At 41.5% G+C, this 27,554-nt stretch overlaps 1 protein-coding gene across 2 annotated transcripts in view; it reads left to right on the top strand.

Moving 5' to 3' along the window:
- Positions 1-27,554, top strand: part of LOC126248688 (uncharacterized) — a 338,210-nt gene that overhangs the window by 298,551 nt on the left and 12,105 nt on the right. For both annotated transcript variants that reach the window (XM_049949964.1, XM_049949965.1), the window contains exons 3-5: positions 12,009-12,171; positions 23,175-23,299; positions 24,186-24,407. In XM_049949964.1, coding sequence (XP_049805921.1) covers positions 12,009-12,171; positions 23,175-23,299; positions 24,186-24,407 — 510 coding nt within the window. The remainder of the gene's footprint in view (positions 1-12,008; positions 12,172-23,174; positions 23,300-24,185; positions 24,408-27,554) is intronic.

Below are 27,554 nucleotides of genomic sequence, written 5' to 3'. Positions count from 1 at the left end.
TGGGCTGGTGGTACCCAGGGTGTTGCTGAACTGGGGATCTTAGACGGACCCTATGCCATTTTATTCAACCATGTGTCAATGTCGCCGTCCCCTGCGATCACGCTACAGGAGGGCGCTAAACAGGAGGGTTGAAAATGATGAAGCACCCTTTACTGCTTCGTATCACTTTCACATTTCGTCGAATGGTTTTTAATGGTCCCTAGTTGTTCCATTTTTCCCACGAGAGCAAAAATTGTGGTTGCGCTGCCCTCGAAAGGTGTGCGATCATGTTCAGTGGGGACGTAGCCCCACAGTGTCCTTACAGACGGAATGAAAAGTATTGGGGATTCAACAGCGTCGAAGGTTGTCAGGAACGTCGTCCTTTTGCTCATTGCACTACGAACTGTCGTATTTGACCGCGATATACAGGGTGGTCGGAAATTCCCGTTACAGACTTCGAGGAATTGTAGGGGGGAGTGAGTACATCGTATTTTGAATAGGAACCCATGTCCTGAAACGTCATCCAACGAGACTACGGAGAGTCAAAGTTATAGGCGCGGGCGTCTGTAAATGTACGTATACTCGGGGTGATTCCGTGATGATGTTACAGACTTTCTAGGATGATGGAGAACAATAAATGTATTAATTTCAAGTAATGATCCCTGTACCGGAAACGAACGAGTCGAAAGTTACAAACGAAAGCCGTTCTGGTACCTCTGACAGTTGAATGCATGTATCGGTTCTTGTGTTGCGAAGAGCGTAGGCTGGTAACTTTCAGTGGTGGTAGTGTGGACAAAAAAGAGAAAAAATGTCCAATAAACGTGGGCTCTGAAGTGCGTACCTTAACAGCTATGAACACATGCTCAGTAGAGGAAATGTGTTTCACATTGGCGAAGATGAACGAATGGTCATAGCTCGTTAGGTATGCAATTTAGAGCCCACGTTTATTGGAAATTTTTTCTCGTTTTTGTCCACATGACCACCACTGAAAGTTACCAGCCCTACACTCTTTGCAACACAAGAACTGGTACATGTATTCAACTGTCAGAGGTATCAGAACGGTTTTCGTTTATAACTTCCGACTCGTTCGTTTCCGGTGCAGGGATCCTCACTTCAAATTAATACATTTATCGTTCTGCATCATCCTAGAAAGTCTGTAACATCATCACGGAATCACCCCGAGTATACGTACATTTACAGACGCCCGCGCCTAGAACTTTGACGCTCCGTAGTCTCGTTGGATGACGTTTCCGGACATGGGTTCCTATTCAAAATACGATGTACTCACTCCCCTCTACAAGTCCTAGAAGTCTGTAACGGGAATTTCCGACCACCCTGTATCTAGGAATAACGCCCCAGGAAAAGAGGTGATTTCATTGACGCCCTTTATGCCACTCCCTGAGGCCTTTTCGGGCCGATTCTGAGCGACGGTGTGTTTGAAATGTTTTCCTCCGTCAGAGATAAGAAATCGGCATTATTTCAATGCTGGGCGTCGCGGTTCTGACCACCGTCGTAGAGGCGTCAAAAGAAGGTGTAGAATACAGACGAGAGGGAGTGTAATGACCTACCCATCGTGTTACACGTCCACGGTGGCACTGGACAGAATTGGGCTGAAATTTGGCTATAATGTGACATCATTAACCCACCTTACTCGACACATGAACTTTTGAATTCTGACCTTTTTTCGCACGTGTCGACACCTAGCTATTTGCAGCGTCCTCGATCCCGAGTGTAACGTGGCAGGGCGACACATTTTGCACCATCCCAGAGGAAGGTTTCAGGCACTTCTGAGTCGAATTTCATATGTATGCATTGCAATGGGAGAAAATTACGGGGTTTAGAAAACAGAGATCCTTTACTTGTGTTGCGCAGTGTATTGCACCTGTTGTATAAAAACGTGCGGGAGACGAAATACCCTTAGACTTAAAGAAGCATGTAATAATTCAGATTCCAAAGAAGTCAGGTGCTGACAAGTGTGAATATTATCATACCATCAGTTTAATAAAACATTACTTCAAAGTGGTGACACGAAATATTTACAGAAGAACGGAGAAAAACTGGTAACAGCTGATCTCGGAGCAGGTTAAGTTTGGGTTTCTTAGAAATGTAGAAGCACCGTAGGCAGTACTGACCCTAAGACTTAGAAAATAGATTGAAGAAATGGAAACTTTCGTTTATTGTATTTGTAAATTTAGAGAAAGTTTTTGAAATTCTAAAGGCAATGGAAATAAAATACAGCGAGGGAGACGCTTTACACAACTTATTCAGAAATGACATTACAGCTATAATAGTCTAACGACATAAAACAGAAGCAGTAGTGGCGAAGGAATTGAGATAATGTTGTAGACTATTTTCGGTGCTATTCAAGGTCCCAGTTTCATCGAACTATGTTACTTGGCAGTGACAAAAAGTTATTTTGGTCCTTACGTTTTGCTCACCAGTGTACTAACTGATCTCCGTTCTGCTGGTATTCGTATCTAGGTTTACCTATTCTCGTATTTTAGTAAGTGGTTTCGTGCCTTATTTATTTTCCTGTTGCTAATGATATAGTACGCCCTACTGCGCAATAGGTCCGCAGTTTACTAGTTTGAATCTCTGCTGCGGAATCAGTTTCCGTCGTCGAATTCTAGGGATTAAGGAGACAAACGATGGCACTGTGACGTTCCTAATCATCAAATTTGGCGATAGTACACTACTGGCCATTAAAATTGCTACACCAAGAAAATATGTAGATGATAAACGGGTATTCATTGGACAAATATATTATACTAGAACTGACATGTGATTACATTTTCACGCAATAGGGGGGCATAGATCCTGAGAAATCAGTACCCAGAACAACCACCTCTGGCCGTAATAACGGCCTTGATACGCCTGGGCATTGACTCAAACAGAACTTGGATGGCGTGTACAGGTACAGCTGCCAATGCAGCTTCAACACGATACCACAGTTCATCAAGAGTAGTGACTGGCGTATTGTGGCGAGCCAGTTGCTTGGCCACCATTGACCAGACGTTTTCAATCGGTGAGAGATCTGGAGAATGTGCTGACCAGGGCAGCAGTCGAATATTTTCTGTATCCAGAAAGGTCCGTACAGGACCTGCAACATGCGGTCGTGCAATATCCTACTGAAATGTAGGGTTTCGCAGGGATCGAATGAAGGGGAGAGCCACGGGTCGTAACACATGAGAAATGTAACGTCCACTGTTCAAAGTGCCGTCAATGCGAACAACGGGTGGCCGAGACGTGTAACAAATGGCACCCCATACCATCACGTCGGGTGATACGCCAGTATGGCGATGACGAATACAAGCTTCCAATGTGCGTTCACCGCGATGTCGCCAAACACGGGTGCGACCATTATGATGCTGTAAACAGAACCTGGATTCATCCGAAAAAATGACGTTTTGCCATTCGTGCACTCAGGTTCGGCGTTGAGTACACCATCGCACTCGCTCCTGTCTGTGATGCAGCGTCAAGGGTAACCGCAGCCATGGTCTCCGAGCTGATAGTCTACGCTGCTGCAAACGTCGTCGAACTGTTCGTGCAGATGGTTGTTGTCTTGCAAACGTCCCCATCTGTTGACTCAAGGATCGAGACGTGACTGCACGATCCGTTACAGCCATGCGGATAAGATGCCTGTCATCTCGACTGCTAGTGATACGAGGCCGTTGGGATCCAGCACGGCGTTCCGTATTACCCTCCTGATCCCACCGATTTCATATTCTGCTAACAGTCATTGGATCTCGATCAACGCGAATAGCAACGTCGCGATACGATAAACCGCAATCGCGATAGGCTATAATCCGACCTTTATCAAAGCCTGAAACGTGATGGTACGCATTTCTCCTCCTTACACGAGGCATCACAATTACGTTTCACTAGGCAACGCCGGTCAACTGCTGTTTGTGTATGAGAAATCGGTTGGAAACTTCCCTCATGTCAGCACGTTGTAGGTGTTGCCTCCGGCGGTAACCTTGTGTGAATGCTCTGAAAAGCTAATTATTTGCATATCACAGCATCTTCTTCCTGTCGGTTAAATTTCGCGTCTGTAGCATGTCATCTTCGTGGTGTAGCAATTTTAATGGCCAGTAGTGTATTATGGCCTAAATCGAAACTTCTCCGTGTTCTTTAAGGATGGTTCTACTGATGCTAGTGATAATGATCCATGTTTCTCATAGAAACGTTAAGCTTGAGGACAATTTCGGTTGCAAGATTACATCTGACGTTTTGTGTTGCGGTCGGAATAAGATTTTAGCGAATAGCTCTCATTAGTATTCCACAAAAATGAAAGCGGAGGACTGCGGATTATTCACTGCATTCAGTGATGAGCTGGCATATATTACCTTACAAGGAAAACTCCCCATCGCTCCCCCGTCTGCCTTTGTGGTAAAATGGCGCAGTGGATAACCCGTCAGAAACTGAACATAGATCAAGCTTGAAAACAGGAAAAAGTTGCACTGAACTGTAAAAAAGAAGCAAAGTAGAAACAATGAGCGGTCCAAGCTCAAGATACGCAACATCGAGCAAGTTCAAGTATGATTTGACGTCGTGGTTGTGGCGTCACGATGTTGGACTGCTAAGCGGGACATTCATGTTCAAATCTCCGTCGTCTCCTCCTTTCTTTCCTTCAGAAAATTATGAACTTTCCGTCCGATCATTGACGTGTCTCTTCTCCTTCTGTAGTTTTGGCAACTGTCATACTATACACATGACTATGAGTCATGTGGAAAGAATATATTACCGTCGCAAGTAAATGTGGTGAATAGTGAGAGCAGGAGAGATGCAACATAGACCTCTAACAGAAATGAAAATGACAAATAAACGCGTGTGAACTATGCTACAACAAAGGAATTCCAGAATCAAAACTTCCAAAACGGAACGCAAGAGTCATAACATGTGGTACTTATTGTAGAACAAATCGGAGTTACTTACGTCTAGAGGTCCCTTCCTTACATTTCGCTGGTGCAAACCGGCGTTACACAACAACACAGACCTGAATACAGCGATCAGACTCGTCAGTTACCGGACGGACAATTCATAATTCTATGAAAAGAAGGGGGCACTTAGGAGATTTGAACACGGGTATCTCGCTTCGCAGTCCAAACCGTGACCACATAACCACCACGCCTTTGTTGTTCACATTCAAACGATGTTGCACAGCTTGAGCAATGACCGTTCATTGTTTCGATTTTACTTCTTTTTTCACAGTTCAGTACATCTTTGTCCTGTTTTCACGCTCGACTGTGTTCAGTTTTTAACGGGCTCTCCACTGGGCCATCTTATCACTAAATCTGAGCTGGATGTGATTGAGAGTTCCCTTCCAGAATAAGATTTTCACTTTGCAGCGGAGTGTACGCTGATATGAAACTTCCTGGCAGATTAAAACTGCGTGCCGGACCGAGACTCGAACTCGGGACCTTTGCAGGAGAGCTTCGCAGGAGAGCTTCTGTGAAGTTTGGAAGGTAGGAGACGAGGTACTGGCAGAAGTAAAGCTGTGAGGACGAGGCGTGAGTCGTGCTTGGGTAGCTCAGAAGGCAAAGGTCCCGAGCTCGAGTCTCAGTCCGGCACACAGTTTTAATCTGCCATGAAGTTTCATAACAGCACACACTCCGCTACAGAGTGAAAATCTCATTCTGGAAAGTCTGTCTTGTTTTAATTACCACTGTAACAATTAGCAACCCGATGTCTCCGATAATATGTTGCACGTATTCATCCGACTTAGCTCACAAGGTGCGGGACCATACAATTGTTGATGTGGTGATAATAAGGCACATCACATTTGTGGGGTCTCGCGTCTGTGGGCTCCATCACCGAATACCGTTGCTGAGACGGCAAGTGCAACAGGCGCCAACAGCAGTTCGCACAACGTACATCGCCGCGACGGTACTCCAGTCAGCGCGAGGTGGAAGTACAAACCAGCCAACTTACTACCAATTCAACAGACGGTGACACCAGGACCCGGGCCAGCAGCAGCTCCAGTGCGTGGCCGCAGCCTCGATCAGCGTGCGCAGGCCGCACTATTTCCTGTGGACCACCGAAACTAAGTTTGAGACCATCAAACAGCAGTGTTATTCCACGAGACACGAAGAAATGCTGTGAGGAGGGGGCGTGAGTCGTGCTTGGGTAGCTCAGTTGGCATCCGGCACGGTAGCTCAGCGTGTTCGGTCAGAGAGCTGGTTGGCCTCTGTAATAAAAAACTCAGTGAAAGGATCAACAACGAACTTCAATGGATGTCATGTGACGTCCGCAACGACCAAACCCAACGATCAACAGCAAACCAAAAATAAAATGTTGGTAGAGCACTTGCCCGCGAAAGGCAAAGGTCCCGAGTTCGAGTCTCGGTCCGGCACGCAGTTTTAATCTGCCAGGAAGTTTCATACGAGAGTTCCCTTGTTAGTAATATCTTCTTTCGTCAATACAGGGCGTCCTAAACTTTTTATCAGTTTGTTGATTCTTTTGACTTCATTAATTGTTTTTCTATTAGTTTTGTGCTCTATTATTGAAAGAACAGTAGTAATTGGCTTGTGGAACTGTCACGTTTGCACATAGGGAGCTTGGGAGCTTGTAAACTGCAAATGCTACACTATAGCAAATAGCTATGAAACAGTCTTGAAGGAGCAAATGGTTACGTGTATGCAGCGCGCTAGATAAAAATGACTGAATTTAGAGTTTCAGGCTCTAGGAAGGGTGACTGTAATTATTCTGTAGTTGGTCTAAGCTTCATATATAGCAACTCTCCTCCTGAAATGAAGTTCTCCTCCCCAGATGAAAAGTAACACGTAACTAGACGGAAACCTTGGAGTTCGGCACTGACGGCACAACAGTGGACTCCTCCAATGCATTTTCGTGTTTGCAACCGTCATTTCATCAAGCGAACCTGACAGCCCAGGATATGTACCAAGATTGCACATGACACCAAAATTTTTTGGTTCGAGGTTGCAATATATAATATTACTACAAAATACGAAGGAAAACTATGTACTTCTTTGTGAATCCAAAACATCCCAGGCAAGTACCCAGACGGATTACAATAATTTAAATCCTTCTAATAGCAGAAACATACTCTTTTGTGGTTCAAAACACAACTGTGAGGCGGAATTTCAGACCAGTTTGTAAGTGAGGTTGGATATAACTTTCACATTCTTCTCATAATATGTGAGAAAAGGGCACACTCAAACTCTTTAACATTTTAAAATATCTCTTTTGTATTAAGACACTGCTGATCAGTTGCTGCACATTCAACGGATTGCTTGTGCTTTTTACCTTGAAATATGTCTTCAGCTGTTTCGCCTTTGTAGTACAAGCTGAAACGAGAACGACTTGGATTTTTCCATTGTTTCAAAACAGTTGGTTTAGAAAAATCTGTTTCACTGTTAATGACGCAGCACAATGCAGCAATATCTTTACAACGTGCAAACAGGTCTGCTTTACACTCACATACATCTTGGATCAAAAACGAAATACAAAAATGAGTTATACATGTAACATTCTCATATTATGCAATTACAATAGGCATGTTTACGCAGCTTGCTTCGATGTTTCCTCATAAGGTCGATGATTAACATTAGTTTCCCTTAGACACTTGCCAGAAACTTCCTCCCGCAATATTTCCTTAACTTAAAAAACATGGTTACTATTTCGAAAATCATGCCTTTCTTTACAATGGAAGACCCGAAATACTTTTTGCTTCAAGAAGCCAGCATAAATTAGGCTGGTTGTATGCGACTCCGTGCGAAATACTTGCTCTGGAGCATGGCTGACTTCTCCGTTCCTCATTCATAAGGTTTTCCGCTCGTGCTGCTACTAGCACGGTTACAAATGCTGAATTCCCACGCTACCTGTTATCTTTACGCTGCATCAGATTGTAATGTGTATACCTCGAAACCCTTGTTGTCAGGCTCTGACTAAGTCAAGGAAAAACCTCCTCATCAGCCAACGTTTCCTATTATCCTTTTCGTCATGTGTTACTTCTTCGCAAATCCGTCAGATTCGTTTTACTGTTGACTTTTTTCCGACTGGTTATTTAAACTTTTATCAGCTGTTATGTATAAACTTTCGCAAATTATCATGAAACTCATTCTGATAGGTTATACCAGCGCCCAGTAATACCCTGCGTCAATATGAAAATATTTTCCTCCGTTCTTCAGTAGACACATTCTTTCGCCCCGAAGCTGCTGCTAATTGAGCCATCGAAATCGACACTTCCGCAAGTAAAGTATTTATATCGATAGATGCTGGTGGTAAGTTCCTATGGGACCAAACTGCTGAGGTCATCGGTCCCCAGGCTTACACACTACTTAATCTAACTTAAACTAACTTACGCTAAGGACAACACACACAGCCATGCCCGAGGGAGGACTCGAACCACCGACGGGGTGAGCCGCGCGAACCGTGGCAAGGCGCCTCAGAACCACGCGGCTACCCCGCGCGGCATATCGATAAACAAATTAGATTTGAATAGTTTCAGAAAGTTAAGTATATTAAGAACTGCACCATCACAATACATAATTCGCCAATGAAATTCGTCATAGATAATCCATGCCAGTTTGCAAAGAATAGTGATGTCCATACTTATAATACTAGAGGAAAAAAATTACCTTTATTGCTCTTCATTAAAGTTTTCTGTGGCTCAGAAGGGAGTTCAATATGTAACAACATTTTTTTTATCATTTGATCAATAACATAAGATGTTTGACAGGTAGCAAAGCAAGTTTTAAATCTAACCTATAATCATTTCTCCTGGACAACTCCTATTCCATGGACGAATTTCTGTTTAAAAACTGATAACCTGTAAAAAAATTTAAAATTAAAAATTCGTTTTTAAGTGCAGTTGCATGAATAGGTCTAAAATATATGTTCAATGCATATCCTGTAAACTGAATCGTTCCACATAATTTCAATATAAAATTCGTTCAAATGATACATAGAACATGGAACTAACTAGCTAACTAAATTAACTAAAGACGACAGTTTAAACTTCTAGTGCAATACGTTATATGTCCGGAAGAAATACAAGCTCCGGCAAGAAGACCCCACGTATTTGGAGAGGCTGCTGTGTGGTGGGGTTACTGATGTGGAGGCAGTATCGATCGATGGCGGGGTAGTGCCATTCAGTAGGCGCAATGGCTTGTCTAGGTGAGCATCGTGCGCTTGTTGTAGAGGAGTATATTTGTAATGGTGGTTCTGTGATTACTATTCAGTGAGCACCTCGCATTCGGTTCGAACTTGGCCGACATTATTCCGTTCTTTGTAGAAAAACTATTAAAGTTTGGATATCACGCTTTAGAGCATCAGGTTCTGCACTGAAAAGAAAATCTACTGGCCGACCTCGGACTGTAATAGCGCCGGAAAACGAGGCGAGTGTGAGAGCGTGCTTCCAGCAGTCGCAAAGCGTTTGGAACATTTAAGCATGCACCTACGTGGGATTCTCTGATAGGAGTGCACGACGAATCCTGCACAAGAATCTTCACGTGCTCCTATACAAAGCGATGGCCACCCAAGAATTAAGTGAGAGAGAATTGGAAACTCACAGAGCTATGTGTGAGGAAATTCTTTAGGACCTTCCCCCTGGAGCCGTTTTGATTTCTTCTGATGAGGTCCACTTCCACTTGTCAGGCACTGTAAATAAACGGAATTTCCGCTATTGGGCAGCAGAAAACCCTCAGGAACTTCACCAACGACCACTTCACAGCAGTCGTGTGTGACAGTGTGGCGCGCCTCTGCTGGATTTAGTGTATGGCATCCGTATTTTTTGGAAAGAGGTGACGCAACGGTAACGGTTAATTCAAATTGCTGCTGTTACATGGTAGGGATCTAAGTTCAATCAGCTTATTAGTGACCATGAGGAGGGAGAAGTCTGGCTGTAACAAGATGGAGCCACAGCTGTCCCTTCTCGACATTTAGTAGAAATTTTCAGAGGATTATCTCCTGGACGCCTTCTCTCTTCATTTGGAGACGTCGCCTGGCCCCCAAAGTCAGCCGACTTATCACCTTATGATTTTTTTTTGCGAAGTGGAGGGGGGGGGGGGGGGCTGGGGCTCACGTGAACATACATCGCCTCACAAACTTGGAAGTACATAAGAAGGCAATCACCTAGGAAGTGGCTGCCATTCCCCCAGAAATGAAACGAAGAACTATCGACAACTGCCGGGAAACGCTTCGGCAATGTGTCAACAATGAAGGACGCCATTTACCGGACATAATGTTTAAAACCTAGTAATGTAAAATGGCAAATTATTTGTTGTTCGCGAATAAAAGTTTTTGCTCTGTACCTTTGTTTCTTTGTAACTACCTTTTTAAATAGGGGACATCTTTTTGCCTGACGCTGTGTTAATCACCGCCTCAAAAGAGTAAAAAATCATGTACCCTCTATCACTGATATAAGTCGTGGCAGTGAATAGATGTGTATGCGCATGCCGCTTGTATGGAAACAGAGCAATAAGATGGGCCGAAATGGCAGAAAGGAACTATCGTTTTTGGACATAACCTGCTCACATCGTGACTGACGTTGCCCGGTTTGTTGGTGTATCAGGACGGACTATCCAACGTGTCTACAATAAATATTGTATCGTTCGCAGCCCTTTGACACGCCGTAGGGACAAAGGTCGTAAAAAGATACTAACCGAGAGGGACCAGAGACGTGTGTCACGCCTTGTCAATGACAAACGGTTTCATACTCGACAGGAAATGCTACTGTCAGTGAATGTAGGTGCATGTCAACCAGTTTCTGAGCAAATATTGTGACATAGACTGCATGCAGTGGTCGTTTGAAGGCGGGTATGTCATGAAACGCCATTTAACACAAACGCTCACCTTTTTAGTGGACCAAGCAGCACAGAGACTGAACAGTCGCTGGCTAGAGACATATAGTATAGTTTGAGGAGCATCTTTGCAAACGATGCAAGGCGATGTTACACGAGATTAGTCTAATACCTCCCGTGGGTGAGTAATGTTTTGTCTGGTGTGTTTGTTACCAGATTAAGTGTTTTCATTTCCTTATAGAATAACCGCAATGGAGAATTCTTTTTATCTACAGGATGACTTGTGCCAAAGAAATTTTACGTCCACAGGATGACTTGTGTTAAAGTTCCATGTGAGACGATTCATGGCTTCTTTATTTTCAACTATATAGATATCTAAGTGATTCTGCCTAAATATTCAGAGTATGTGTTGCAATCATACAGGGTGATCAGAAACAGTCTGAAAAGCTTGCAAGGGCGTTGCAGGATAGGTTGTGCTGAGATATAATTGTTAATAAAAGATTCGATACGTTGCACCGTTTCCGAGTTGATTAGTATTGAAGTTTATCAATCAGGCAGTTGCTCGCACAAATGAAAGTGGCCAGCCAGAGACGGTGGAGAGAGCGGTACAAAAATTGTACATAAAACGGTAAAAAGGATCAAACTCGAGCCAAAGGCTGAGCGTTGTCCTGCCCTGGCATCTACACTTTGAGAGAAACTGACACTAATTGTATCTGTCGGGCCGTTTGAATTTGCACACACAAAGGCCTGATTGACTAACTTCAGTGCTAATTAACTCGGAAACGGCGCGATGAATCGAATTTGTTTCATAACAATTGTATCTCAGCACAACCTATCCTACGAAGCCCTTGCAAGCTTTTCAGACTGTTTCTGGCCCTCTGTACGTTACTCCCTGAATTATGGCTATGCCGTCCTCATGTAAACTTGACCTCACGTCAAAGGGACGTTTACGTCGGATCGTTAGTGAAGAGTGTGAGCCGCAGCACAATACTATTCGCTTAGTAAGCAGTGAGTGTTTAGATCCTGAGAACAAATTGATTTCTTTCCCTTTTTTCGTCGCGAAGACGCCCAGGACATCTTCGGTTAACTGTAATCTGTTTCAGGAGTTGGCAACACTGACATATGATTTTCATATCAGTAACTTCTTACATGGCCATAGGTTTAACAGGGTAGGCGCTTGTGCATACATTTCACTTGGCAGCGTATTATTTGCAAGGAAGATCCTTGATTGACTGTTTACAGCATCCGTTGCTTCTCATTGTGCAGAGCTGGGCGCGGAGTTCTGCGCGGCGTACTATGACAACGAGGGCAGTTGGCACCCTGGCTTCTACTGCCGCAACGTGCAGGGGCAGGCCTTCTTCTGCTGCGGAGACGCCCACTACAAGTACTGCTGCCGGAAGCACGACCAAGTCCCGCAGCAAACCTCCAGGTAACGCACTCTCTTATGTTCTGAATTCAACAGGAGAGCACTTTCAGTTTTCAGCAAATCTCTTTCTGACACTATTCATTAACAATAAACCTTAGTACTGCGCTGCTGTTTGTGAAACTGCACAACCATAAAGTACGGCCGTAGTAAATGCAAATCGAAGAACGTGTACAACAATGCGTCAGCAGTAAGTGATCACGGGGATAGTCCTCTTTCTTGAAAAATAAATGATTTTCCTGTTTATTTTTCAAGTAAAATAAAAAGAAATGGTAAATCTGAAGATGTTTATTTATTCAATACACTTTTGTTGTTCAGAAATCATTTATGCGCGCACAATGGACGCTTTCTGTAACCGCTGTGCCAAGCCGAAGGACCTCTTGCTGCCGGAACATTAATCATCGGCGGGAATTCCCGAAGCCCTCCTACTGTATGTGTGTGCAGCTTATAATTCATTCCACTTACTCTACACTGAAATTCGTTAGATGATAACACGCATCTGATATCCATATATACACTACTTGTCATTAAAACTGCTACACCACGAAGATGACGTGCTACAGCCTCGAAATTTAACCCACACGGAGAAGATGCTGTGATATGCAAATGATTAGCTTTTCAGAGCATTCACGCAAGGTTTGCGCCGGTGGCGACACCTACGACGTGTTGACATGAGGAAAGTTTCCAACCGATTTCTCATACACAAACAGCATTTGACAGGCGTTGCCTGGTGAAACGTTGTTGTGATTCCTCGTGTAAGGAGGAGAAATGCGTACCATTACGTTTCCGACTTTGATAAAGGTCGGATTATAGCCTATCGCGATTGCGGTTTATCGTATCGCGACGTTGCTGCTCGCGTTGGTCGAGATCCAATGACTGTTAGCAGAATATGGAATCTGTGGGTTCAGGAGGGTAATGCGGAACGCCGTGCTGGATCCCAACTATCTCGTATCACTAGTAGTCGAGATGACAGGCATCTTATCCGCATGGCTGTAACGGATCGTGCAGCCACGTCTCGATCCCTGAGTCAACAGATGGGGACGTTTGCAAGACAGTAACCATCTGCACGAACAGTTCGACGACGTTTGCAGCAGCGTGGACTATCAGCTCGGAGACCATGGCTGCGGTTACCCCTGACGCTGCATCACAGACAGGAGGGCCTGCGATGGTGCACTCAACGACGATCCTGGGTGCACGAATGGCAAAACGTCATTTTTTTCGGATGAATCCAGATTCTCTTTACAGTATCATGATGTTCGGATTCGTGTTTGGGGACATCACGGTGAACGCACATTGGAATCCTGTATTCGTCATCGCCATACTGGCGTATCACCCGGCGTGATGGTATGGGGTGCCATTGGTTACATGTCTCGGTCACCTCTTGTTCGCATTGACGGAACTTTGAACAGTGGACGTTACATTTCAGATGTGTTGCGACCCGTGGCTCTACCCTTCATTCAATCCCTGCGAAACCCCACATTTCAGCAGGATAATGCACGACCGCATGTTGCAGGTCCTGCACGGGACTTTCTGGATACAGAAAATATTCGACTGCTGCCCTGGCCAGCACGTTCTCCAGATCTCTCACCAATTGAAAATGTCTGGTCAATGGTGGCCGAGCAACTGGCTCGTCACAATACGCCAGTCACTACTGTTGATGAACTGCATGGGCAGCTGTACCCTTACACGCCATCCAAGCTCTGTTTGACTCAATACCCAGGCGTATAAAGGCCGTTGTTACGGCCAGAGGTGGTTGTTCTGGGTACTGATTTCTCAGTATCTATGCACCCAAATTGCGTGAAAATGTAATCACATGTCAGTTCTAGTATAATATATTTGTCCAATGAATACCCGTTTATCATCTGCATTTCTTCTTGGTGTAGCAATTTTAATGACCAGTAGTCTATTATAAAAGTGGACGTAGAGTGTATGTACGAGGGGCGTTCAGTAACTAATGCAACATTTTTTTCTCGGCCAATTTCGGTTGAAAAAATGCGGAATCGGTCATGCAAACTCATGAAATGTTCCCGCCTCAGCTCCTATAGTTTCGTAAGTTCCAATAGGTGGCGGCGCTATACGTAGCCTTTAAAATGGCGTCTGTAACGGAGGTGCGTTCGAAGCAGAGAGCTGTCACTGAGTTTCTTTTGGCGGAAAAATCAAAGCAGAGCAGAGCATAGCATATTCATGGGTGCTTACAGTATGTCTACGAAGACCTGGAAATGAACAAAAGCTTGGCGAGTCGTTGGGCGAGGCGTCTGTCATCATCGCAATAAGATAGCCCTGTCCGATCTCCCACATGTCTTGAGCAAATCCAAGTTCGAACATAATAAATTTCCTTGAGAGAGAAAAGCTTCTGTCCACAAATCAGCACGGATCTGCTCGTGCGGAACTTAGCTTGCTCTCTTCGCGCACGATATCCTATGAACCACAGATGAAGGACAACAGGCAGTTTGCATATGCCTACATTTCCGGAAAGCATTTGGCACGATACCTCACTGCAGACTGTTACCGAGGGTCCGAGCATATGGAATAGGTTCGCCGGTATGTGAGCGGCTCGAAAGCTTCTTAAATAATAGAACCTAGTAGATGATCCTGATAGCGGGTATTCATCAGAAACATGGGTATCGTCAGGAGTGACCCAGGGAAGTCTGATACGCGTAGGACCTCTCTTGTTCTCTATATTTGTAAACGGTATGACACATAGGGTGAGCAGCAGTCTGGGACTGTTTCATGATGAAGCTGTAGTGTACGGGGAAGTGTCGGCGTTGCCTGACTGAAGGAGGATACAAGATGACTTAGACAGAATTTCGATTTGGTATGATGAATTCCAGCTTGCTCTAAATCTAAAACGAAAGAAAAGAAAGAGGAAGGAAGATAAAAGTTTGTCGAATTGTCGACAGCGCAGTCATTAGAGAAAATTTAAGTTAATGCAGATGCATAGGAAAAATAACCGTGTAGTGTTCAAATGCAGTATTCATGGTGTGCTGCTTGAGATATTAACATCGATTAAATATCTAGGCGTAATGATGTAAAGTGATGTGAGATGGAATGAACACGTAACGAAGGTAGTAGGAAAGATGAACTTCGTTTCATAGGGAGAATTCTAGGAAAATGTAGCTCATCTAAAAAGCAAACACCATCTAGGGCACTAGTGCTATCCATTCTTTAGTACTGCGCAAGTGTTCGGGATCCCCATCAGATCGGATTAAAGGAAAACATCGAAGTAAGTCGGAATCGTACTGCTAGATTTGTTATCCGTATTTTCGATCAACACATGAATATTACGGAATTGCTTCTTGAACTCAAATAGGAATCCCTGGAGGGGGGACGACATTTTTTTCCGCGAAACAATATTGAGAAAATTTAGAGAACCGGCATATGCGGCCGACTAAAGAACGATTCTACTCGCGCCAGTGTACGCGCATTTCACACAAGGATTAAGAAGACAAGATAGAGAAACTAAGACTCGTACGAAGCTTACAGGCAGTCGTTTTTCTTACGCTTAGGAAGTGGAACAGGAAAGGGAATGGTTAGTGGTGGTACAAGCCACCACCCCACCATATATTTTGTAGAGGCTTGTGGAATATTTATGTAGATGCAGAACAACGCTATCGTTTTACCTGTCCATAGATTGTAAAAGCGGTTTTGTTCAGTGAACTTTCGATTTTGAAAACGGTCGGAAGTCACATGGAGCTAAATCTGGCGAATACGGCGGATCCTGAAAGACATGTATGAACTTGGTCGCTAAAAACTGCTTCAGACTGTTACATGGCGCATTGCCCTTGTGCAAAAATCATGTGCTTGCCGTTCACAAACGTGTTTTTTTTTTTATTCTTACTCTTTCTCTCAGCTTGACTGGAACTTCTTTGTAATATTGTTGACTGGCATTTGAGTCTCAGGCACCCATCCAGTGATGATAAAACCCTTGATATCGAAAAAAAGAGCTGCATTGGCTCCAGTTTTGACAGGTTATTTCGGGATTTTTTCATTCTTGGTGATCTGGGGTCTTCAACACGATACCACAGTTCATCAAGAGTAGTGACTGGCGTATTGTGACGACCCAGTTGCTCGGCCACCATTCACCAGACGTTTTCAGTTGGTGAGAGATCTGGAGAATGTGCTGGCTTCTGTATCCAGAAAGGCCCGTACAAGACCTGCAACATGCGGTCGTGCATTATCCTGCTGAGATGTAGGGTTTCGCCGAGATCGAATGAAGGGTAGAGCCACAGGTCGTAACACATCTGAAATGTAACGTCCACTGTTCAAAGTTCCGTCAATGCGAACAAGAGGTGACCGAGACGTGTAACCAAAGGCACCCCATACCGTCACGCCGCGTGATACGCCAGTATGGCGATGACGAATACACGCTTCCAATGTGCGTTCACCGCGATGTCGCCAAACACTGATGCGACCATCATGATGCTGTAAACAGAACCTGGATTCAACCGAAAAAGTGACGTTTTGCCATTCGTGCACTCAGGTTCGTCGTTGAGTACACCATCGCAGGCCCTCCTGTCTGTGATACAGCGTCAGGGGTAACCGCAGCCATGGTCTCCGAGCTGATAGTCCATGCTGCTGCAAACGTCGTCGAACTGTTCATGCAGATGGTTGTTGTCTTGCAAACATCCCCATATGTTGACTCAGGGATCGAGACGTGGCTGTACGATCCATTACAGCCATGCGGATAAGATGCCTGTCATCTCAACTGCTAGTTATACGAGGCCGTTGGGACCCAGCACAGCGTTCCGTATTACCCTCCTGAACCCGCTGATTCCATATTCTGCTAACAGTCATTGGATGCCAACCAACGTGATAGGCTACAATCCGACCTTTATTAAAATCGGAAACGTGATGGTACGCATTTCTCCTCCTTACACGAGGCATCACAACAACGTTTCACCAGGCAAGGCCGGTCAACTGCTGTTTGTGTATGAGAAATCGGTTGGAAACGTTCCTCATGTCAGCACTTTGTAGGTGTCGCCACCGGCGGCAACCTTGTGTGAATATTCTGAAAAGCTGATCACTTACATATCACATCTTCTTCCTGTCGATTAAATTTTGCGTCTGTAGCACGTCATCTTCGTGGTGTACTTATATAACCGTGAGTGTTAATGCAAGGAGATACGCATAACAACAAAAATCGCATTTTAACACAATAGTAAATGGCTTACCTTTTAGAAACTAGAGATCAAATATTTGAAGAAATGAAGACAAAACACACTCTTGCTTCTTGCACTGACAAATGCAAAGTAATGATTCATGCATTCTGTATGCTTATTTGCATAACAGAGCACCAGATGGCAGAACCGACAAGGTAGGTCTAGCTCTCACAGTTTAAGACATATTGACATGTGGCATTTTACTCACTGTGCCAAATTCCCCCACTCTTCCTTACTCATCAGAAATAGTAAAAAGACAAAGTTTACCTGTACAATGTAATAAATGAATTATAAATACATAGTTGGTAACGATGAGTTTTACTTCAGCTATTATTCTGCAAAATTTTAAAATGTGAAACAAAATTAAGTGCTGTTTTTTTGCGTTCTGGCTGCTTGTCATCGCCAACAGATGGCAGCTCTTGGAAAGGTCCATAATTTGATCTCTGAACCACACTCAGTGTAAGCCACAAAGGACTCTCAAATTAAATATTTCGTCATCTAACTTCTTCTACAAAACACATGTCAAGTGCCACATGATTATTTCTGTGTCTAAATTGTCAGCAAAAATATATCAACAACTCAAAAGATTAAAAGTTTGTGTCAAGTGTCACAACATAATTTCCACACACACACACACACACACACACACACACACACATGTATGTGTGCTGGCATATCCATCAAATTTGACAGCTTGTAGACTCTGAGACTCTATACTATTCGTGTTATTTCCTTGTCTAATCTGTTACAAATGTTGAACAGGCAGTTGACATTTAATTTTTAGTTCTAAATGAGGTTATTTACAAAAAAAGAATCTGACAAAGCCAATAATTGCATCAAACATATGTTGGCTCAAATACTATGATAAGCAGGAAAACACACAAACAAATAGGCAATCTGAATTACTGTCAGCTACTCGAAAATGCAATTAACATATAACTTACAGTTGATGCCTGAAGCACGACTATAAACTCCCAAATTAAGTACCACGATGTGCATTCGACATCTTAATTGTTCTATAACTGTATAGCACACATGCAGCATGCACAACAGGATTATTTTATGGCTAAATAAAAGTATGAAGAAAAACGAACCTTTGAGGAAGGCTGCAACACTTACTGATCAGAATAACAATGCCAAGGCCTTAAAGTGTCTGTAATATTTATCAAAATTCGTAAAGATATTGGCATTTTGATTTGAGGCTACGTTATTGGTGGTTCAGGTTTAGAGATTTTACAGTAATGCTTCACCTCACCAAGCACTACTGTCATAACTTAATTGTTCCATAAGATTAAAAAACAAGCAAATGACTCGAGTACTGTCACTACTAATAAAACTCCAGGTTAAAGTACACTGACGATGACCAAAGTTTGATTATTATACTATACTTTGCAAGGTACAGTGGACCTTCAAATTAAATATTTGCACATTTAAATTATCTGCATTACTTATCAAAATTCACATGGCTCATTTATGGGCACTAGCAATATAACTTACAGGTTAGTCGTTGAGCTTAATCTGAGCTTTGACCATGTGTTACATTATCACAATACATAAAAATGTGTTCTGCAACATTACACAATACACATGGGCGCTTCTGCTGATCCAACTTATGGCTTTAAGTATAACTCTCAGTGACAATAGTTTGCTATTTGTACCAAAGTCAACAGTTTTATTCCCACATATAAAATTCTCAAAAAGTCCTGTAGAACATGCTGCGGATGAATTAGGGGGCGAAATGCATCTTTTCAGCCTCCACCAAGGACACTTCTTGGCATCCACACTGCTCTTGATGAGGAATGGGATCGACTGCCAAGAGAGCTCTTGAGTCTTGTCATAGAGAGCATGCCACGTCACCGTGCAGCATGTGTGGCTTTTAGGAGTAACCATGTCCCCTATTAACAGCTTCTTTTGCCATGGAAGATATCCCCCACTTGCGTTATTTTTTTACAGATGTGTACTTTAGTTACGAGAACTTTTCTAACATTGTGTTTTGGGCACTGTTTTACGCTAAAGGTTTTGTGATTAAGGTGTAGCTTGTTCAGTAATCCTTCAGATATCCTGATAAGGCAGTATGTCCTCTTTTCGTGTTTATGCTTAATTTTTGGACACTAGTGTATTAAAAACGCTGAATATGAAAACTATATAAGTGAAATTTCGTTCCTACGTAACGACTTCAAAGAAAATAGCTATAAAATATACAGAGTAAGTAATGTGCAAATGGTAATTGCGGGGCATGATGAAAAGTAATGCCTCCGAATTTTTAATGCGAAAACTCTCAAATCTTTTTAAATAAAAGAAGCGTTATTAACATTCTACATCTTTATTCTTCTTGCCTATATGTTTATTTCTCAACATAGTCATCCTGACAACGAACACATTTCTCTCAACGAGAAACCAATCTGTTGATGTCTCACTGTAGAATGTTTGATTTTGTTGTTGGAGCCACAACCTCACCTCTACTTGCATCGCTTCATCACGGTCAAAATGAATTTTAGGAAACAGATAAAACTTAGATGGGGTCAAATCGAGACTCTATGGAGAATAATCAATGACAGTGAACCCAAGGCGTCGGATTGTTGCAGATGTCGCAGCGCTCATGTGTGGTCTGACATTGTCATACTGAAGGAGAGGGTGATCCATGTATGTAAAAACTCTTCGAATTCTAAACTCGATTACAAAAATCTTCAAGACTTTTCACATAAAAAATTAGAAGGTAGTACTTTTCGGTACGTCCTTGTACTATCTATGAAGCAGCAACAATGACGACAACGTCATTTGAATCACGGATTTGCGTGTTTGCAGATTTGTGTTTGAAGAAATTTGGAAATCTAGAATTTCTCGTAACGTTTGATAGCAACTCTCTGTTGGCTACATTTAATGGTTGAAGTCATTATAGAATTGTTATAAGATGAAGATGTAATTTGTAAGCATAATAAATCAGGTGAAGCTATACCACAGAAAAAGTCTCTAGCGCTTGGGAATGCCATATTTGGACAGCCATACATCGTTTATTGGCTCTTTTAGAGCCAGTGGAGTATATCTGGACCGTAAGTTGGGGCTGCTCAATGGCTGTTTGTGGGACTCAGAACTGGTGCACATGAGAATTATGGCTCGGGGAAGAAGCTCGTTTTAGTTCAACTATAGAAACTAGGAACGTCAAATCACTTGCGAAATACAGAGTATCGTTCAATATCTCGTATTGATCCTACTGGTATAGGTCCAATACAATTCAGCAATATGCTAGGAACGATGGGCAACGGCGTTGCCGCAGTGGATACACCGGTTCCCGTCACATCACAGAAGTTAAGCGCTGTCGGGCGTGGCTGGCCCTTGGGTGGGTGACCGTCCATGCTGCCATGCGCTGTTGCCATTTTTCGGGGTGCACTCAGCCTCGCGATGCCAATTGAGGAGCTACTCGACAAAATAGTAGCGGCTCCGGTCAAAGAAAACCATCATCACGACCGGGAGAGCGGTGTGCTGCCCACATGCCCCTCCTATCCGCATCCTCATCTGAGGATGACACGGCGGTCGGATAGTCCCGATTGGCCACTTGTGGCCTGAAGATGGAGCGCTTTTTTTTTCTAGGAACGATAGCACTAATATTTTGCAAGCAATTAAGATCATAGGTCTGTTTGACCCGTAGGAGAGCATCACTGAGAAACTGAAAAACCTGCACTTGTGACGTATAAACATAGATGTCAAATATTCTGTGAAGAATACTTATGAAATTTCAAGCAACAGTATTAAGTGAGGAATCTAGGAATATTCTGCAGCTCCATACATATGTATGACATAGAGATTGTGAAGACAAGATTAGTCTAATTACAGCGAGTGCAGGAGCATTAGAGCAATGGAGAATCGCACGCTGCTGCTATAGCTCTTGTACAAGGACAGTGACTGTGCGCCAGTGGCCCAGCAGAAGTTCCAGACGCTCAAGGGTATGAAAAATAGGTATTGCTCTGATATCTGCTAAGAGTCTGGAGAAAATGATTACAAAATTCGAAAAGACAGGATCTTTTGAAGTGCACTAGGTAGAGGGAGGAGAGCAGTTGATCCAACGTCTGTTGAAGATGTGGTCACAGCATTGCAGTGGTGATGACTGAACATGCAGTGCATGTGAAATTGCCCGAATGTTGAACATGCCTGTGAGTTCACTGCATAAAATACTACGAAACATCCTGCAATGCTATCCGTACAAATTCACCCATGTCCAGGAGTTGCTTGATGCTGTCCTGTCAGCAAGACAAACGTGTTATCCGGAATTTCTTGCTCACATGGAAGTGGACAGTGAATGGTCATGGAACATACTGTTGACAGATGAAGCCCGTTTCTGTCTCCAAGCACATGTCAATATGCAAAGTCGCAGAATAAGGGCAATGGAAAATCCTCATGCACACTAACCATTACCACTTCATTAAACAAAGGTGACTGCGTGGTGCTGCTTGTCTGTACCATTTATCGTAGGGCCATATTTTTTTGAGGAGATGACTACTGCGGGTCCTGATACCTGTACCATCACTGGTAAATGCTGTAAGAGTTTTTTAAGCACCAACACCATTCCAACCCTTTAACAGTATGGATGTATTGGTAGGGTAATTTTTATGCAAGATGGTGCTCCTCCGCACGTTGCTCACCCAATGAAGTGACTGCTTCAAAGGCATTTAAGAAATGCTAGAATTATCGGCTGTCATTTCCCTAGAACATGGCTGTCTAGATCACCTAATCTTAATCTATGCGAGTTCTGACTGTGGGGTTATCTGAAAGATGTTGCAGTCAGAGCTCCAATTATGAATGTAGTTTAACACATTCTGAATGTAACCACCGAGATACTTTGATCATTTGTGAAACATGCTGTTTCTCAATTTAAACTTGTGACAGAAAATGGGGAGGAGAAAGAGAGCAGTGTTTAACATCCCATCAATAATGAGGTCATTGGAGATGGGGCACAAGCTCAGATTAGGGAAGGATATTGGCCATGCCCTCTCAAAGGAACCATCCTGGTATTTGTCTGAAGTGATTTAGGGAAACCATGGAAAATGTAAATCAAGGTGGCTGGATGTGGGTGTGAACTATTGACCTCTTGAAATGGGTCCAGTGTGCTACCCACTGCACCAATTTGGTTGGCTGCAGAAAACTGCAGACAGCATACTGAACATGTCATGTGCCAGTTTCATTACTAGTAATAACTGATACCATTTTGATTTTTATGTGCTTTTTTGTCACAGGACAATTAAAAACTGATTTTTTCTAACATCTACGTGATAGCCCAGTTGGCTACCAGAGTTACAATCCTATTATTTTTTTTTTCTTTTGCTTGCATGATGAGGGAGGAATTAATTAGCTCTTCCTTGAAGATTCAGGTTACTACATTCTAAAATTATGAAATCTAGACACAAACTAATAACTGACATTTACTGTGGTTATTTCTAATTTGATATAAACACAAGGAAGGTACAATTCCCATATGCCACTAAATTTCAATGGGATGGTTATTAATTGATGCCATAGCATTTGTAATTCCACTTTATCTGTAGCAAAGGGCCTAACAAGCCTGTGATACACAATGCCTGAGCACAAATTGAGGCTACAACCTACATGTCAACATACTCTAAATCTCACTGTGGTTGCTGGTTACATTATTATTGTGGAACGCGAAACTTTTGAAATCATTCATCTAAAATTGTTCCTAATTATGCCTTCTTAAGATCATGTAATGGCAGTGTGAGAGCCACTGGAACCTCGGAAGTACAATATACCAATTAAGAAAAGGACTTAATTACATAATCCTTAATTACATTTTATATATCTGAAATACTAATCTATTGCTTAATTTATCCATGTTTACAGTTTCACATTGATACTTGGTGTCATTTTTGGAGCACTAGCTGCCATCGTAATTGTTATAATTGTCAGCTGTTTCTACTGCTCCTGTTGTATTCTTTACAAGAAACGTCAGCCTGCCACCAATGCTGGTAAGAATGGAACTCCTTGCAAAGTAGCTTGGAAATCTCTCTCTTTACTGATGTCCGTTTGATGCCTTTTTAAAAATTTATCATATTTCCTTGTCCAGGTTACTCTTAGTAAAATGAATGCTTTAGTTTTTCTTATATGTAACAGTTATTTCAACTGTTTCATTGTCATTGTGTCTGTTAAGTCTGCTATAATGTTAGAGTCCAATAGGACATAACTTCTTTCGTGCAATAATCAAATGAAGCAATAACATGTTTTCCTGAAGTCATTTGTATTCCTTTTTGAAGATTCTTTGGAAAGTGTATCATAAAACACTTGGATTAACATGAAATTTCTGTAAAGAATACCTTTTCATCATATTTTATCCTTATGGCTTCCATTATAACATTTAATAAAAAAGTCTGTAATATTTCAACCTTCCAGTCTTATCTTTTAGCAGTAAGAGTATTTGCTGAACCATTTGAATGCATAAAAATTTATCTGCTGCAGTATGTATAAAATTTCTCTGGTGCATGTATGAAGTAAATCATTACCTTCATTCCTTGATGTACAAGTTTATTCAGTTTTGTGTTGTATTATAGTTCTTTGTGTCAAGAGAAAGTAGTGTGTGTTGTATTTTGTACTGGATTGCTGAGTAATACATGGATACACACAGACAATTACTATTATACAGATGACAACAAAGCAAAGAACATAGCAAATGTGTGATGAACTAACTTAAACTAAAATAACATACTGCCTACTTAACTAAGAGATATACAGTGTCACCATTACATAACACTGTGTGCTACTAGAAGATACTTGTCTTTATATACTTGCACTGGATGCTTGTAGATTTTCAAAATATGTAGAATGATCTGCTTGGACAATAACTTAATGTTATTTCAGGACGGTTGTATCAGCTCCACTGTTCATCTACAACTAGTGGTGTTGCCAACATGTATTCCTTATCAAACCAACACAGTCTAGTCAATGTTCCCATGGATACTGCTGTTCTGGTTGACCTGGAAGCAAGAGCAATGACTGATGGACGGCCACAAGTAACTATGGCTCATGGGCATACATTCTCCTTCCCATCTCCAAAAAATGCAACAAATCATGGAATTAAGAGTAAGTTCATTTATCTTTTATTATTATTGATGTAGTATATAATAAATTTTATAAAATACTTTAACTCTGCTGTACCAAACAAACAACTCAAGCCATCACCCATTTATTTATTTATTTATTTATTTTATTTATTCATCCTGTGGATCACATATTGTACAAAGTACACATGATATAGGACAAGTCATTTTTCTTAACAAATTTGTAGTTTGGAGAAAAAAAAAAAAATAGGCAATGGACTGCCATTTTAAAAAATGTACACAAAATTGTTTATTGATGAATATAGTAACTTCACATACAGAGAATACAAACAATTTACATGGGGAACTAAGAAACATGTAGGCAATGTAGTGCTACTTTAAATTTACACAAATAGTCACTGAGATTACAGAATAGTGAAAATGTCAACTGGAAACACAACTGAAGGACAATGTCATTTAAAAACTACATTAAACATGAAATTAACATTGAGATTTCACAGACAATTAAGTTTTAATACTAATAGAATGTGTACTTGTACATTCAAAAGCGAGTTGAAAAATTTTGGGAAGTGAAACTGAAACATAGTTGTGTATAGTAGAAATTAGGTTATTATTTTGCCTACAGAATGGTTTACTCTAATCACAGTATTTTACAAAGGAACTTTATAATTTTTCATTTCCAGGAATTCTTGTACTGAATAGAAACAGTGCTTTGTCAGAAATGCCTTTAGTTTATTTTTAAATATTGGATCTGGAGCAGTTTTTATTTGTTCTGGAATTTTATTGTGTAATACGACACCCAGATGCGTTATATATTTTTGGTATGATGATGTCCTTGAAAAAAATTGATGGATATTAGATTGCCCTCTGGTATAATGAGCGTGTATATCATTGTTTCGGATTAATTTGCCTGTTCTTGAGATGTATTCCCTGGTGAATAGGATTGTTTCTTGAATGAATAGGGATGGGATGCTTAGAACATTAAGTTTTATAAATTGACATTTACAGGATTCCAGCTTTTTGAGGCCACAGATTATCCTCAGTGCTCTTTTTTGTAGTTTAAATATATTTGTGCTGTGAGTTGAATTTCCCCAAAAGATGATTCCATAGCGGAGCAATGAGTGGAACTGCGCATGGTATGCTTGCATTAGTGTGGATTTACTTGTAGTAGATTTTGGTATTCTTAGTCCATAGCACAATGATGAGAGTTTCTTTGATAAGTTGTTTATATGTGTGTCCCATTTTAAATTTTGTTGGACCCATAGACCCAAAAATTTTGTTGCATTTACATTTTCAATTTTATCGTTATTTAACTTTACTTGGATAGTTTTTTGACTGGATGTGGGAATTAGGTGGAAGTTGATACATACAGTTTTCCCACTATTAACAATTAGGCCATTTTTGTTAAACCACTCAGAAAGTTTTTCCATAGAGTTATCAGATATTGTCTGAAGGGATTCAGGGTTAGATCCAGTCAACACTATGCTTGTATCATCAGCAAACAGGATAGTTTTTTGTGGGCTCATACGTTCAACAAGATCTTCTATGTAAATGAGGAAAAGTAATGGCCCTAGAACAGAACCCTGGGGAACACCATATCTTATTGTTCTTTCCTCCGAGAGGAAAACTGTGTTATTTATTTTATTCTGTACATTAATATCGTATTGAAGTGATACCTTCTGTCTGCGGTTTTGTAGGTAAGAGCATAGCCACTTGTGAGCCACACCTCTTATTCCTCTTCTTTCCAATTTAGCAAGCAGTATTTTATGATCTAGTACGTCAAAGGCTTTAGAGAGATCTAAGAAGATACCTGCAGCTATATTATGTTGGTCAATTGATTTCAGTATGTGGTCCAACAGTTCAAAAATTGCTGTTTGGGTGGATAAAGATTTACTAAAACCATGTTGTTGAATGCTGATTGGTGCGTGGTTTTTTATGAAATTTATAAGTCTGTCATAAAAAAGTTTTTCCAGGATTTTTGAAAAGATGCTTAATATGGATAATGGTCTATAATTGGATACTAAATCAGGGGAACCTTTCTTTAGTAATGGTGAGACTTTAGCTATTTTGAGAGCATCTGGAAAAATGCCAGTTTTTAATGATTGGTTGTAGATGGTTGATAATGGCTTTACTATATGGGGAGCACACACCTTTAATATGAGGTCAGGTACTTCATCATAGCCACTAGAGATTTTATTGCGTAACAATTTTATTATGTTCATAATTTCATCAGGGTTTGTTTCATAAACAAACATTGTAGCATTAGTGCTGTTTGACGTATTGGTGGAATTGAAGAACGATACCTTGCAGTTTGCCTGAATGAGATCTTCTGCTAGTGAGGTGAAATATTCATTGAACTTGTTTACAACTGTGTATGGATCTGTGACCTTAGAGTCATTAAGTGTTAGAGAAATGTTTTCCTTTTTAGGTGTTGAACTACAAGTTTCTTTTTTAATAACTTTCCACATAGCTTTCATTTTGTTTGAAGAGTTTCTTATGAAATTGTCATTCCATAAAAGTTTTGCCTGTCTAATCACTCTAAGATAAGTTTTTTTGTAGGTTTTACAATAGTCAGAAAATTCTTCAGTGACTATGTATTTTTTGGAGCAATATTGGAGAAATCTGTTTCTCTCACTAGAAATTTTGATTCCTTTTGTTATCCACGACTTTCTATTTTGATTGCTTGAAGTTTTTGTTTCAAAAGGAAATGCTGTATTAAAGTAATAAAGGAAGGTGTTATGGAAGCTTAAGAACATATTATCAACAGTTGTTTGCATGTAAACACTGTCCCAATTTTCCTTAGCTAATAGGAAGTTAAAAATCCTAATATTGCCATCTGAAAAGTTTCTTCTTTGAAATACTTTTTTGGGGCTGATTTTACTATTTTCCATGTCAACGCTCAGTAGCTGAGCATCATGGTCACTGTATCCCATGCTCAGTACTTCGCCAGTGAATTTGTAACCAGTATCAGTTATGAAGATCTGATCAATTATTGAATCAGTATGCTCTGTTGATCTTGTTGGAGAGTGTATTGTGGGGATCATATTAAAGGATTTGGTCATGTTTAACAAATCAAGTTTAGCATTACTGTTTTTTGATAAATCAATGTTAAAATCGCCACAAAGTATTATTCTCATATTTAATGAGCTGACACTATTCAGCAGAACTT

Source organism: Schistocerca nitens, chromosome 3, assembly GCF_023898315.1.
Source record: "Schistocerca nitens isolate TAMUIC-IGC-003100 chromosome 3, iqSchNite1.1, whole genome shotgun sequence".
Lineage (NCBI taxonomy): Eukaryota > Metazoa > Arthropoda > Insecta > Orthoptera > Acrididae > Schistocerca > Schistocerca nitens.
Note: the sequence above shows the minus strand (reverse complement) of the source record. Positions and strands in the feature narration are given on the sequence as shown.